The sequence below is a fragment of the Phoenix dactylifera genome, chromosome 15 (assembly GCF_051530095.1).
Source record: "Phoenix dactylifera cultivar Ajwa chromosome 15, Ajwa_hap1_PhDact_Kaust_v1.1, whole genome shotgun sequence".
Classification (NCBI taxonomy): Eukaryota; Viridiplantae; Streptophyta; class Magnoliopsida; order Arecales; family Arecaceae; genus Phoenix; species Phoenix dactylifera.
This window is the reverse complement of record NC_143204.1, coordinates 20309840-20325700: the sequence shown is the minus strand read 5'-3', so window position 1 is coordinate 20325700 and position 15861 is coordinate 20309840. Positions and strand designations below refer to the sequence as shown.

The following is a 15861-nucleotide window of genomic DNA, read 5'->3' as shown; positions in this document are numbered from 1 at the left end:
ATCAATTGAAAATTAGTAAAAAAAAGCTTTTTCCGCCTATTGAAAATGGGTGGAAAAATTATTTTTCCACCAAGGTAGAGAAGTCTAAGTCCACATTGAGAAAGAGGCATATAAATGGAGTGCCAAGATGCTGTCTGCAACCTCCTTGCGCTTGTTGCATGCCCCCCACCTAAAAAAGAGAAAAAAAAAAAAAAAGAAGAAGAAACCAATGAAGGGGAGAAGGCACGCTGACCAAGAAAACAAAACAATATTCCGACCTGCCGGATTCGAACCAGCGACCTAAGGATGTCTGACGAACACGACTACAGTCCTCCGCTCTGCCAACTGAGCTAAGGTCGGGGGCTCTAAATCCTGGATTCTAGAATTATAAAACTAGTTCCAACACACTTTTCCTTCCACCCTCAACGTTATGAACTTACATTTTGATAGATGAGACATATTAAGCCTTGATTAATAACTGACATCCTTTTAAAATTAAAATATGATTATGATCTCCGTTTATTCTAATATTATAAACTTAAACAAGGAGCAGGGAGACAAATAACTAAAGGAATTTGTGTTGTTCTAACAAAAACAAGTGGAAGAGACTAATTGGATAGCAGAAATTATTTTGTTTAATTTGTATAAAATCTCCGGTCATAATTGTTTTCTTATGTGAAAGGGTTATTTGGAATCAATTTGAAGAGATAAATATATGTAGTAAATTTTTTTCTATAAAATCTTTAAATTGGCAAAATGAGGTCGAGATAAGACAATTAGCAAGGCATTTGCTTGACATTAAATTGGTTCTAATTTTGCTTGCTCAATCTTGGTTTAATTAAGCTCAAATATAATTAATTAATTTTTTTTGATAAAATTTGTGATTAACATATGTATAACCCATCTTTATAATAATTATTTTTTTACTACAAATTATTTTCTATTAATTTAATAACATATGATGTAATTTATTAAAAAATAATTCAACTATAACATTGTACATACACGAAAGCTTTAGGAGATTTCATAATCTCATCAAATATAAGCTCTTTTATTTTTCTCTCTCTTTTTTTCCCCTCTAAAGGTGAAAATAGCTTAGCTTAATTATAAAATTGACCAGGAACTAGACTTGGTTCACTTTAAGAAAGAGAGTAGAGGCTGAAAGAAGGTTGGCTGGAAGGTTGCTAATCCTGCCATTTTGAATTTGTTGTTTAAAACAATCGTACTATTTTGAAATTTCTAAAAAGAGTGATTTTTCTTGTCTCTAAAATCTCAGAATAAAAAGCTACCTCACCCCCTTTTTTTTTTTTTGTTTGCTTCTTCCCCTCTCCCCCTTCCTCCCATTGCCCTTCCCAGCCTTGTAAAAAAGGTACGATAAAGATAACAAGAGATTCAGACGTTCAAATAACGCCTAAATGGCCTGAACACATGTAACTCAGTCTAGCTCAACTATCTTTCAAGTTTAAACTGTTATTTTAAGGTCTCAAGTCACATTTCTGATTAACCCCATAATCTTCGTGCTTAATCGATGAAAGTTTTTGACTTATTTCCCCTTCATAACTGAAGCAAATAAGTAGGGACATCAGCTATTGCATATAGGAACACCACAACAACAATAACAACAACAACAACAACAAAACCTATCAAATCAACAGTAGGAACACCACATTATGTACTTCTATCATACGCAGATGCAGATGTTTCATCAATACCATATCATATGTTTCAATTATAATGAACCAATGCGCAGGATACTTGGCTAATACTAAATTTTTTTCTGAGAAGACAGTTGACACCATACTTGAAAATGAACTACCCTCTAAGGATGGGTGTTTATGAATTAACTGCTGCTTGCCAACTTTATCTTTATAGGAACATGAAAGAAAAAAAAAAGTATTAACAGCTAGCCGTGATTTGAGGTTGATTATCTTTAGACACTAAAATCAAATCCTGTATTTGGGAATGAACTAACTAATCAGCGAAGTTGATATGTGAGCTTTAAGTATACCAGTGGGTTGCACCAAGACCTCTAATTTATACCAAACCCCTCTCACCAAGTGGCTGGAGTCTGGAGAACTATTCATGTGCATGAAATGGAGCCCCCTAATCTTACATATAAGGCTACCATAAAAAAGTGAATCTCTCTCTCTGGGGTCATGTCAGACTATAGACAAGGCATTAAACAAAGTAATCTTATGACTTCCAATGCATATTGCATCATATAATCCAAGAAGGAGAATGCCAAGGCATCCAAAACAATTGAGACTCTTGTACCAACAACAAAAGAAAACAAATATGGCTGCCAACTGCCGCATCACAGAAGCCAAATGACTGCAGGCACCTGTTCCACCTGGGTCTGAGACTGGTAAATAAATTTCTTCTCCTTCTAGGAGTAAAAGAGTTTCTTCGGTCATTTATCATTTTAATGGAAGATTCTGACTGTATTAGTGAAATCAAGAAACTCTAAGCACAATAATTTAGTAAGCCAGAACAGTAGTGAAAAATAATGTTCATGAGAAAGGAGAGAATTGAGTAGGTTATTTGTCGGCAACAAGTAGAGACAACCATCAAAATGGGCAAGATGAACAGCAGAAAACTTATACCAAGTCTAATGGAAGGTTGAGCAGATTATTACAGAAGACCACCAAACTAACATCAACCTTTTAGGGACTAAACTTGATTAGAAAACACAATTAGGTGAATTGACTAGATGACCTGTTTCCATATGCAATTCACAGTTAATCCAATGGCTGTCTGTTTGCTTATGTACAGATTGTGTAGCTGGATTAATTAAAATATGAAAAGTTAGGCATGGTGAGAAAACTAATTAATATATGAGAGCAATGAGATAAGCACTAGCATTTTGCACGTAGCATGGTGTGACAATTGATGAGGCCGACAGCTTCCAGAGGATTATAAATGGCATTATGTCTGCATTCATGTTTTATCTCAAAACCAATACCACTGAAGGATTCAGATAGCGAACTGAGATAAGCAATATTACAGAACAAATGTACAAATAGAAGATGAAGAACTGCTAGAAGGAAAAATATAATGGAGAAAAGAATTTATCCACCTAATGCATTAATAGTAACCCATATATATTGCAGCATCATTCCTTTATTCGGTATTGTTCTCGACAATGTGATAACTTTCACAGCTCCATCTTTGCATCCTTATAATAAGATTTAATGTGGAAAATTTAACCTACCCTATGCTCTCCAGCATGCATTTGCCTAATTACAAAGCCCTATGGACACCTTGCGGATCCACAGGAGTAGAAGATTGTATTCATAGAAGAATTTTTTTGGCTGTGCGGGGGCTCAACTCCTTTTGTATTCCAACTCCCTGATGCTCCCTTTCTTGACAGGGAATTTATGCCAACCACCATCCACAAATAACAAATATCTTATCCATGTGGGACTTGGTAAATCATATTCATTATTGTTGCTTCCTGAAGAAGGGCTTCTGACAGACCAGGAGCTTCTCATCGCTGTTACCATCAAATTCCATCATGCGGATATCCCACTTTAGCTTTGTTATAACAGACCTGGCCGCTTCAATAAGAGGAGATGCATCATGAAATATCACCCAGCCCTGCATGTGTATCAACATTATCAGTTAATGCAAGTTTTACAAGGGCATTCACATATCTTAGAAGTTAAACATTGCTATCAACATATATTTAAAATAAACAAATAGTTTTGGAAAATTTGGCCAGAAAAAGAATAGATCATAATCTCCAATTGCCGAGGATGATGGGGGCTATGACATTTTGCATAAGGAATTGGAAAAAGAAGAAGCATTAGTAATCTCCGTAAGCCAGTTTAAAATATCAACTTGCCATAGCGAAAAAGAGAGATCTGAGAGATGCAATTTGTTGGAAATTGAATCAGAGTGACAACATTTAACCTTTTCCAAGAATTATAAGGTAATGTTTTCTGATAAGTACACAAATACTAGATGGACCTTCATGAACCTTACTGCAGGGTCAAGCAATGATTAATTATTAACAATTCATCCCAAAAAAGAAAAAGGAAAAGAAAACAATCACCAAGAAATCTGACTCCCAAGAAGACTACTGCAAGCAGTCATCAGAAGATTTAAACTTTTTGTTTCTTAGCCCGTTTCAACAATTATTATGGACTGGCAAAGATGACCGGACGATATCTTCCCCTGATATGTGAGCAGATATATTTATGATCAACTTTGACATGACAAGAGATTGACTGCATGGGGCCATAATGTTCCAGTAGTTATTCATACGCTTGTAGGGAAATGGACTGTAAAGATGACCAATGGCATCTTCCCCTGAATATAGTAGCTGGAGAATTATGAATGCTTTCTAACGGTCTTCTTCAGGAAGTGTTTCTGTAAGCTCGGAGTTGCTGGATGAATTACGATTCTCTTCTATTTATTAATTATTATTATTGCTGTATGGTAATATAACACAAATAGAGGTTTTATGAGGCAATAACAAGAGCAGTTATGTTGTATGATACATACTTGATAAGGAGGAGACATGCTGGAAAGATGGACATATTACAAATGATTATTCTGAAACAGTTGTGATGCAAAAGCAGAAATGACACATTACGATGCTCTAATCATAGATGTGTTGCAAAATCAGCCATGCTAGATCGTGGAGGTATAATTTAAATACTTCAATTTTGAGCAATCAGATATATTCCTTGGTCGCAATTTTATGACCTGGGTACCTAGGGTAATAATGTGGGAACAGGAGGGAAAAGCGAAACGAAAATTGAGCTCAGGTATACAAGGAGCATTCAAAGAAGCGCTTTCTGATAAAACCATATGAACATCAACAGAATCCAATGGAGAAATTAGATTTATATCCTGTTAAAAAAATTGTGACCGTTGGTTATGACTGCTCAACAAGTTCTGTTTTTGAACTTTTTTACCAATGGAACTTCTGTTTTTGGCTCAAGAATGCAGAAGAACATTATTTCTTAGATATTTCGTTAAGATCTTTTTTCCCATATGAACAACAGTAATAAATATAAGATCTTCACCATGAATTATAGCAAGGCAACAATCAAAATTCACAGAGATCAAACTTTTGTTGAAATGTTTATTGTGGATTGCACCAAATGCCTTACTGTTTGAAGGTATCATTATTCATGCAGCACAGACAACAATGCACAATGTAAATATTTCATATTAACAAATAGTTATCTAGTTGAAATGCCAGGTTAAGAAGTCATTTTTGGCTAAAGTGTCTGGTTGCGAGAAATTTGTGACATGAAGGTTGCAGCAAACAACAGTATGCATACTGATTATCAACCAACAAAAAAAAGATGAAGCTTGAATATTTTCAACCTCTGGTCGTAGTATGCGATCAATCTCCAAGAATATGTCAAGCATGGAGCATCTGTGCTTCTGATGATCTTCAAGTGATAACAATCCATCAGCATGCACCATATCATAAGTTCTTGGATATGTTGGAAATGCTTCACACCTAATTAAAGATAGTCATATGTTTATGAATAATATGGAAAACAATTAATAGAATAGATGGAATTACGACATAATAAAAAAAATCTAATGGAACCAAATGACTCTTTCGAACAAGCATGCAAGCTGACATGAATATTATTTTCTAAATATCTATCCGAGTGCTTGATATTCTGGCATAATTGAGTTAAGAAACTCAATTCTAGAAAGATATAGCATCTATAGAAAGATTAGACATAATGATAGCCAAAACTAACAAGCACTATCTGGGATGACTTTGAACGAATAATTTAAAACTCAGAAGTTGCACAAAGATGTCAGGCAAAAATAATTTAAAGTTTTGAAGCAACCAGACCAGGAGAAGATGAGAAGACTACGTCAAACAATTCCCTCTAAGACGTACTGGCAGGGATTATAAACAGATTATTCGACAGATGTGTATTAAGAAACAAAAGAAAGAGTTTTTTAATTGCACTTTGAATATTATCCAGCATAAACTGAATGCATGCATTTGCTTTGAATATCATCCAACATAAACTGAATGCATGCAACTTCCATTAACAGATGCTCTCCAGGAAAGATGGCAACAAATTGAATATCATCCAGCATAAACTAAATGAGTGCAAATTTCATTAACAGATGCTCTACAGGAAAGATGACAACAAGTGCATAAGGGAATCGGGCAAGGTGGAGGTGGATGCGGAGTGGAGAGAGTTGCCATAGGATTTCTGTTAAACATTTTTTTCATGTAAAAGATAAGGTGATAAAAGCTGGAGAACCAGCAATCAGATTATGCATCATCCACAGGGAGGTATCTGTATGAGACAGCAAATAACTTGCAGAACATATTACTAGTGGGCTGAAACAGTCATACATACCAATCATGCTGAACACCGATAAATCCCCTATCGAAAATGAGAGGAAGATAGTTAGGGCCACTTGTAGGCACCACATTCATCACCCACACAGATTTTCCAGCATCCAATAAAGCAGCATTGAAACCACCAAATCGAGCATTCATGTCTAGCACATTTCTGACCATGTTGAAAGGGGGGGCAGGATCTTCATCACCAGGTCTCTTTGGATGATCTGAGAATATTAGAGGTGAAAGAAGAGACCAATAATTATGAACCAAAGACTTCCAGTTTGCAGCATCCTCGGAAAAATATTCTGTGTGTACACCTGGTGAAGGGAAACATTGTTAATATAAGTTAAACAGTCATGCAGATATGAATGATGGTTTAGATTTTATTACTGACGTAATATTATTGAGCAATTGCATATAGACATGAAGAATAGTTACAATCTTTTTTCTTTTTCTAAATAATATATCATACCATGCATATCAAGTTCAGTAAAGTTCAATTTAGCCTGATAAGGCCAGGGTGTACGATACTCAATGGGAATCCAACGCCGACTTCTGGTTCCTGCTATGCATGGATTGAGTGGTTGGTAGTATGGAGATTCAATATCACGGCTTCTATCGCAGACTGCAGGTCCAGATTTCCTATAAAGTGAATGTGTTGTATTGTGATAAATCAGGACTATTCATTGGTCGTGTACTAACAGAATTGCAAAGAACATAGACATAGAATGCATACCTAGAACTGTAGCATTTATTTTTACTGGTCTTTTTCCAGACAATTGTTTCATCTTGTTGTGACAACATATCCCAACACAGATTTTCAGCAAAATCACAAATTATTGCCAACTTCTTTTGGTTCTCTTTGTCACGTAGAGATCTATGAGTATTCATAAGTGAAGTCCAGACAAAATAACCCCCGGGCCTCAAAAGTCTGTCTACTTCAACCAAGAAAATACCATCTGCAACAAAATAATGAACAGCAAGTCAGAAACCAACCCATAATAAATAAATTAAATTGGCCTGTAATACATAAAAAAGACAAAAAGGTTTATGATGTTGTACTGGGATTTTTAGTAAAAGGAATCTCGGTTCAATTCAAAAATAATAGATCAAGCATAAATCAACAGGAGTATATGCATTTCTTTGGATCTTGACATAGTTTATTGCTCCGGAATAAAACATCAAATTCAATGTACTTATAAGAATCTCTTCTGCATTCAAATGAAAAGAAAAGAACACATCAATATCAACCCATTGTTTTGACAGTGTAGGAACACAAAAGAAAGCTTGCAAGAAATTGGTAAATTAAATCCATCACCATAAGTTAAAATTTCGGCATACTGATTTTACTTTCTTTTCCCCCTTATCCCTTCACTAAAATAAGACATCAAAAAATCAACACTTCTCTAAGACAACTGCTGAGGATCCATGCCCCATGCAACTTACAAACTTCGGGAAGCATAATACACTAAGACATAACACACCATCATCCAGTTTCAGTCTTTATCTTCTGCTTTGAACTTCTTATTAATTATTTATATCTTCTTATTAATTATTTCTTTAATATATCATCTTTTGCTAAAATGACACATATTAAAGAATATTTACAATCCATTAGTTATATAGGTAATATATGGTTAAATGACATGAATTAACAACAAATCTAATCCAAGTATTAAGGGGTCCACTAGATTTTCCATTTTAACTCTACTTAGTTCTACATGCATATGCTTTTAATATTTTCAAGATCCTTTCTCACAAGTATCATCATTTTTAAAGGGCTTTTCCCTCTCGTTTTTTGGCATAAGATACAAATCCACATTACTCTCCTATTGCAGCCTCAAATGTTCACTATACGTGACCATATCAAATTTTTAGGGAAGGCCCAATGCGACCTCTCTTGTACACACCTGTGAACTATTCTTCCTTGGTAAGACACTTCAACAGCATTTTCATATCTGCTCTGTTCAAACTTATGTGATTATATCCTCATTTCCATGCATGTAACACTGGGGCTTTACTCTTAAAAAAGTTGGGGGGGGGGGTTGCAATAGTATGGGTGGCAGTTTTTCTTCACCTCCTTTTCCTTAAAAAAAAAAAAAAGATTCTCTATGTTTTCTATCTAATGTTATAGGTATGTGTACTTTTCTTCATAATAGTGATGGAAGAATTGTTATGAAACAAGCAGTATGAGACACGTTATTTGACCTTTCAAGGCCCATATGGACAGACAGTTGAGATGTTAAAAAGGATCGTTAAAAGGATAAAAGTACAATACTACAATACATTATGAAGCATAACTAAGAATGGAAAACCATATATTTTGATGTGGGCTATGATGACTTAATTAGCGCCCAGTGCCCATCATACCTAAAATAGTGAGGTAAAGTCCTAAACTAATGTTGCTGTAACTAAAAAGGAAGAAAATATAGTCAATTAATATGAATTCAAAATATGCAATTATACAAGCAAGAAGTTTTTGGGTCATTCAAATGTCTAATTAATGATGAAAGTTCGTATATGCAATCATTCCAAGCTGAGAAAACCATCTCTTTTCACTCATTCGTTTGTCATACATGTTTAAGTTCCTATAAACAGTTTGTGGTGATTAGCATAACAAACACCATACATTGTACTGATCATACAGCACTGATTTTCATTGCCTATGTATGCTGATAAAAAACCAGAATATTATAGAAACAGTTTGGCAACTAGAATGTTCCCTCTTATAATGCATTTACTCATTGTAAAAGTAATGCTCCGGGAAATATCTACAAAAGAATTTGTTTGATTAAGCAGTGATTTAAAGATGCACATTTTTTTAGTTCGTTGTCACATTCGCTTACAATAAGAAATACTGGTCCTATTATCAGAGCTTCTGGAACCCAGATACAGGATTAAAGAGAAAGTAAAACAATAACAATTCAAGGAAATTCTCAAATTAAGCAATTTTGATTGATTAATAATTACCATTTTTCTCCCACTCAATCCCACATCTTGCACAATGCAACATATCAAAGGAAAGATGTGGGTATGGCAACTGTTTTGACGCAAATGAACCAATCATAGCAGGAATGCCTCTCTCAAGAGTGAGTTGAACTTGACTACCAGTGGCCTCATAGTTTGCAATGCACAAGGTCAGCAACTGCTTTGAGAAAAGATGTGCTCCAAAGCTACCAAATCCACACCCTATATCCAGGACAGTTCTTACCTGCAACATTAGAGTCAGACATAGGACATAAGTTATATCCGAATAGACAGAGTAGAATAAAGATGAACCATCACTACCATAACTATAGCCAACAAGTTCTATCTCTATCAAATAAAATTCGTTTACAAACAAAAATCTGGATGCAGATGTTGATGATGATTGCTTATTTGATTCATTAAAACTATTTGAGCATTCCTCTTGAGAAGAAGAAACTAATTATTGCAAAACAAAAAATAATGATCAGAAGGAACAAGTGTTTCGCATGAATGTGCTTAAAGATTTTTTTGGTTGGTGCAGGCAGATACTTCAGCCAGGTGAAAGAACAAAAAATATGGGGTTTCTTCCCAGTCTAACTTAAACAAAATCAAGTTTGCAAATGACTTGTTCTAATATACAATGATCACAAAAGATGGAACTAGGTCAGCCAAATTATCTCGAAATGCACCAACATGATATGACTGGTTGACGAAAAAAATAGCAAATGATATCTAACTAATTAATGATAATTATATTGATATTAGCATAAACATATACAACAAGCCTTATTTTATCAACTTGGAACCTGTGCATGGATATTAAGACATAAGTTGTTCTTATTTAACACATAAAGAAATACATGGAATCTCACAAAAACATGCAAGAGATCATTGATTATTTAACAGCAGCAATACTTGTAGATATCAATATTCTGACATATCCATACAACTTGTAAACAAGTCATATAACTTCAGGCTTGGAACTGAATGAAAGGGAAAATTGTATTATTTGGAAAAAAAAGGCGCAAAATTTGGATCTCTTGAGTATGAGATCAGAAAATTTTAAAACAAGGTGTCAGGGGAAACTTTGAAAGAAGTGCAATATAAGGAAAGAAATGAGCAGAATAAAAAAAAAATAAACAGAAACGTTTGCCGTGTGTTAGATAATTAAGATTTTTTCCTAAAAACAAGATAAAATAACTTCCGCCCATGGGATGAAAATAAAATAAAAATTTTCAATAATTTAGAGGTTCTACTGAGCTTCTTAGACATAGGCAACATTATGAAACAGTCACCTGTCAAACTCAAGGCCAGAATGACTTTCAAGTTAATGTTGTATTCAAGGTTTATTTTCAACCTGACATCAAAATGTTCTAAGAAACAAAAGCTTGATATCAATAAAATGGCAGAGCTAATGTCACAAACAATATGCTAATTTGGAATACCTTACTTGAATACTAAAAACAACATAATACCATGACTCATAGCAACAGAAAGCTTAATTTGAAGAAATTCTTCGATGATGATCTAAATTCCATGAACTATGCAGCTGGAATTGCAACCCATTCTAAAAAAGCATAAATATAAGCATAATGAAACAGTTTGTTCTAAGTGTTGAAAGTGACGGTGATCTGTAAATGAAGGGGAAAATATCACTATGATTTATTATCCCAAAGGCACGAATTCTATGCAGTATGCACCAAATTGAGATTTTAAAGAACAGCCCTTAACGATTCACCAAATTAAGTATCTTATCCATTTCATACACTAGCCTCCTTTAAGAAACAGCATCATTAAAACATAGTTCTCTTACAGCCTTGTATAAAGTATATTCTGTATTATGCTGAAACAAGAACCAACGGCAACTTTAAAGCACATATACTGTCGAGCAGAACTGCTTTGTTTTCTGTATTATACTGAAACAAGACCAACAGCAACTTAAAGCACATATACTGTTGAGCAGAGCTGCTTTGTTTTACTGTTAAGCAGAGCTGCTTTGTTTTTTGTATTATTCTGAAACAAGAACCAACAGCAACTTAAAGCACATATACTGTTGAGCAGAGCTGCTTTGTCAACTTAATGTTTTACATTCATGAATACTGTATGCTTTGTTATTTCCTTAATTATCACTTTCTCCAATTATAAATATGTGAAAAATAAATTAGCTATTAGTAAAGAATAAGTAGTTAGAGGTGATGAGCAAAATTATACTCACCCCAGCTTCATTAAAATTAGATTCATTCCTCAGCCCAATCATCTCAGCTATTTGATGCGAATAGTCTTCCACTCCATCAACCATAAGGGAGTCAGAGTGAAAAGAGATATGCTCTTCTTCCACCATCATTCTAAATCACACAGCTTAAAAACCACATAAATTGAACAAAAACACAAGATTAATCCAATCTAGTATGGAAAAAACAAACAAAAGTTCTACCTCTTGGTTAAGCTCCCAGAGGAGAATTCTTGCCCAGTGATCTTCACATTCTCCTTCCAAATGAAGTCCCTCCCACTTGGCCACCTAAGAGGAATTTTATAATTCCTTGGTGGCAGAATCAAACAGCCTCTATCCTTCGCAGACTCTCGAACACATAGACGCTCATATTCAATAGGGGTGTCATGATCTCCCAAATCCAAACTCTCTGAGATATTGTAGTAACAGGGGACATAGTTCTCATACTCCGGTGGGCAGAATTCCAACTCCTTCAACCTTGCTTTGCCGAGTGACAGCTCTCCAATATCCGATAAGTCGGCGACAAGCTGCTCCTGGAGCCGTCGGTAGCCGTTATAAATGTTGTGGGGAGAGGAGGTGGAAATGGAGAGAGCCCAGTAGAGCGATCCCGATAGTGCGAGGGTGGTGACGATGACTAAAGCCAGCTTAAGAAGCAAAAATGTCAGGCTTGGCCGGCTTCTCGCTACTCTGCCCGAGCAAGTGGCCTCGTGGCCAAATCCATTCTCCAAAGAATCCTTCACCTTGTAATTCTGATCAAACAGGTCATGGCCACCACCGACCCGTCCCCCACCGGACAGCCCACGATAGAGCGGCCTCGACATCGCCCCTCCTGCCTGCCCCAATCGGCATTCAACCAAATCGACGATCAAAAACTCACCTTACACAATAAGACCTCAACCAAATCAAAAAACTAAGAAGGCCAAGTTGTTCTTCTTCCTTCCTACGATCAGAACAGGGAGAGTGGCTTAACGCGAAGTGGAGAGATAAGAGAAAATGGGGCATGGAGAGACAGGTTCGGTTGGCCATGCAACCAGAGCACAATAATAGCCAACGAATGGTCCCATCTACCCCATTCCACGGCAAAAGAGAGGAACAAAGGGACCTTTTTCAGAAGGGGAATTCTCCTACATGAGTTCCAGTTCGGTGAAGTACCGAGCAATGCATGAAAACTCCTACTTCCCAACGGAGCCCAACCTCTCATTCAAGACACCACATGAACGCAAAAATGAAGACACTAAACAAGGAAAAGAGGAATCTTTACCTGAGAATCTCAAAGATGATTGAAGCAAGTACCGAACAAATCCCAGCTTTCTCAGGTTGGGGATCTCGGGAGCTCGCCCGACAGAGACATTCCACCATTACCACCTGTGAAAACACTTGGATTTCTGCTTTGTTTTCTCCCAGACTACTTGGCTACCTTGTTCCTCTTCTTCTTCCTCCTCTTTTTCTTCTCCCGCTTCGTCTTCTTCTTCCACCCTCTTAACAAATGGCGGAAGAGAGGAGAAGAGGACAGAGGAGAGGAGGCCGCGTTTCCCCTCCCTCGCTTTCTAGTGCTGAGCTCCCCTCCCTTTCTCGCTCCCTCACGAGCCTCTTCACCGCTGCCCAATCGGATCCGCGTCCCAAACAAACAAAAGAATTTATTATATAGAAAGGAATGGTGCAAAATTTCCAGAGTGACAAGGTTTATTTTATTCTATACGGTATTTAATGACGGGGGAAAGCAGTGTATTAAGTATTTAAGTGGGGCAGATCAATGGAGCTACTTTGACACCTTTTGAGGGTACATGATCACATTAATACATTTTTTAAGGGAATTCACAACAAGGTATACATAATTACATATAATTTTAACGTAGTATAATAATTTTGTAATATAATGATAATTATGTTAGGTTTACTTTATAAATTTGATCTGATTTGGTCACCATACGGTATTCTCTATATTTTTTAGGTGGAGAGTTTGCTTTGCAGTTTTCAAGAAATTAGAAACAATAGATTCATACTTTATCACTCGCCAGCTACGCATTAACATATACTTAATACTAATAATCAAATTTAATCATCTTGTGGTAATGTGAACTAGCAATTGGTGCAGTGCCCTTCCTCTATTATAGAAATCAAATTTATTTAATATAAAAATGAAAGGGTATAAATATTGGAGAGAGAATCCAAATTTTCAATAGTGCCTATTATTGTTTATTGTCATGACAATGCTGCATTTGAATTCATTTTGCAGCCATCATAATCATTTCTAAAGAAAAGAGAAACAGAAAGAGTTTCTAATTGCTTCAATTACTATGATTATTATTTGTTGATGTTTGAATAAAAAAACTGTATGTTTGGTGAAAGAAAAAAAAGCTTCCCAACATCAAAGTAGCGTAGATCAACCAAGTCGGTATCGTATTTTATAAATACATGGGTACGTTACAAATAAAATACATAAAGTAATTAAATGACAATTAGACTAATTAGATTCGATAACATAGTGGTAATATCACTCAGTTTCAAGTTATGGAGGCTATATGATGCAGGCCACTGGAGCACGTCATAAAACCAATTGTGCTTGGATTTTTTGGTGGGTAGTGGGTAGTGGCAAAGATGATTATATAAGAAATAAAAACCGGCTACTCAAACAGTGGGCTCCGGCGGATTTTTGGTTAAATAAATGGATAGGTAAGTGGGCCCCCAATTGGATAGGGTAAGGTTGGAGATTTTCAATATATTATTCGTTTGAAATTACAAAATAAAAATCTAATTTTCTTCTTCTCTAATGAAAAAGGAAATGAATAGTGATAGCCATGGAAATCCCAAGGTGACTATTATTGCTTCCAAGAGAAGGTAAAATGTGAAGATGATGGAAAAAAAATGATAAGTTTGGATACATGATAAAAACAAATCAAGGATGAGAAGTGAAGATGGTAAAGATTGAAAAGTAGAATCTATATATTAAAAAATAAATGAGATTACATGTGCAAGTACAACAAGAATATTTGATAGTGATAAGAAAACTACAATATTGCATGCTAAGTGTTTTAAAGAACAGACTAATGTTGTACCAAAAAAGAACAGACTAATGTTGTACCAAAAAAGAACAGACTAACATAGCATTGCCAGGACAGCAGAATAAGTTAGAAAATATGATGATAATAGCAGCTAGGGTCAACCATTTTGAATTACCAGTGCCATGGTCAGCTATAAGTAGTTGGAATCAATTTTTTTAACTGGCTCTTAGCTTGTAATCGCGACCAACGGAGGGTTCGACTGAAGATAGCAATATTTCCGCTATTATTCTCCAAATAAAAAGACAAATAAATTTTTAGTAGCAAATTTATAGAAGCTATCATTCGGATGATATCAATATGGTATGACAATAATATGTAAATTTTAATTAATCACAAAAATAACAAAAATTATTTTTAACAATTTTAGGGATTAATAGCTCACACTCTCAACATTGCTTGTTGTGGAATGCTCCTTATTAACCAAGAAATTAGAGAGAGTTCTACCAATTAACTTTATTTCACACTTTTCCATAAAATAATGTTAACCGGATTATTACCATACTTTGTGCTCATATTTGGATGTTTAAATACTGACCATCTTATAATCCCCACAAAACCAGCACCCAATACAACTTTGGAAGCTCAACTTGCATAAAATACACGCTCCAGGGCCAGCCCTGCCATTTTTCGGTACGGCCCGGGATGTGGTCCCCGCTCGGTGACGATGACCCGCTCTCACCGCGTCGTCGGCGCTCGGCTGCAGTCCGTAGCCACAAGTTCTCCACCATCATAAATCCAGACCGTCCATTCTACCCGCCTCTACATCGTTCCACTCAGTATAAGACTTTCATGATATATCGAGTCATTGATTAGATTTCACGAGACATGGCATCGTTGCATTAATTTACTCTTGTTTTCAGGGAAACTTACGTTAGTACCCTCGCGGCGATGATGTAAGTTTGGTTCAATTCGTTAATCCTGATGGCCATTTTGATATTTTCATTATAATTTGGGACGTGGGAATCGCCGAATTTCGCCGGCAAATCGGCGAATTTCGGGATGGGGGAACCGCGTTTTCTCCACTTAGGAGGAAGTGGAATCTTTTTCCGGTCGGAACTGGCAATTCGACAATCCCAGCCGTACATTGTGGGTCTCGAATCCTGAACCACTGCACTAATGATACAACATTCCATCGGATTGGAGGGCCAGGATTGCTAGCTAGGTGACGAAGGCCGCTTAGTGGACGGGTGACGATGGCCTTGACTCAACGGCCCGTCACATGATTCATGAGCCTCCGCCCCCATGTATTTTGTTTTATATAAATAAAAAGGCTCACGCATCCC

At 36.0% G+C, this 15861-nt stretch overlaps 1 protein-coding gene and 1 non-coding gene across 3 annotated transcripts; both read right to left on the bottom strand.

Annotated features, from left to right (window-relative positions):
* Window positions 1-251: 251 nt before the first annotated feature.
* On the bottom strand, window positions 252-339 carry TRNAY-GUA (transfer RNA tyrosine (anticodon GUA)). The gene is given in 2 exon segments: window positions 252-287; window positions 303-339. It is a non-coding gene; the product is annotated as a tRNA-Tyr (tRNA).
* Window positions 340-3046: 2707 nt separating this feature from the next.
* On the bottom strand, window positions 3047-13177 carry LOC103707940 (putative pectin methyltransferase QUA2). 2 transcript variants are annotated; one of them, XM_008792665.5, is made up of 9 exons: window positions 12778-13177; window positions 11721-12349; window positions 11502-11631; window positions 9290-9530; window positions 7056-7278; window positions 6792-6961; window positions 6333-6636; window positions 5320-5458; window positions 3047-3576 (listed from the first exon to the last, which is right to left on the bottom strand). In XM_008792665.5, the coding sequence occupies exons 2-9, from the start codon at window positions 12335-12337 to the stop codon at window positions 3421-3423; spliced, it is 1980 nt and encodes a 659-aa protein (XP_008790887.1). In that variant the 5' UTR covers window positions 12338-12349; window positions 12778-13177; the 3' UTR covers window positions 3047-3420. The 2 variants fall into 2 exon arrangements, with proteins under 2 accessions (XP_008790887.1, XP_008790888.1); XM_008792666.5 differs by having other exon boundaries at window positions 11721-12345; window positions 12778-13139.
* Window positions 13178-15861: the final 2684 nt, after the last annotated feature.

Coding starts and splice junctions, on each gene's coding strand:
- LOC103707940 (XM_008792665.5), bottom strand. CDS start 12,337: ATGTCGAGGCCGCTCTATCGTGGGCTGTCCGGTGGGGGACGGGTCGGT. Junction 6,637..6,791: donor TACTGAACTTGATATGCATG/GTATGATATATT, acceptor TCCCTTCACCAG/GTGTACACACAGAATATTTT. Junction 3,577..5,319: donor ATCGCATACTACGACCAGAG/GTTGAAAATATT, acceptor ATACACATGCAG/GGCTGGGTGATATTTCATGA.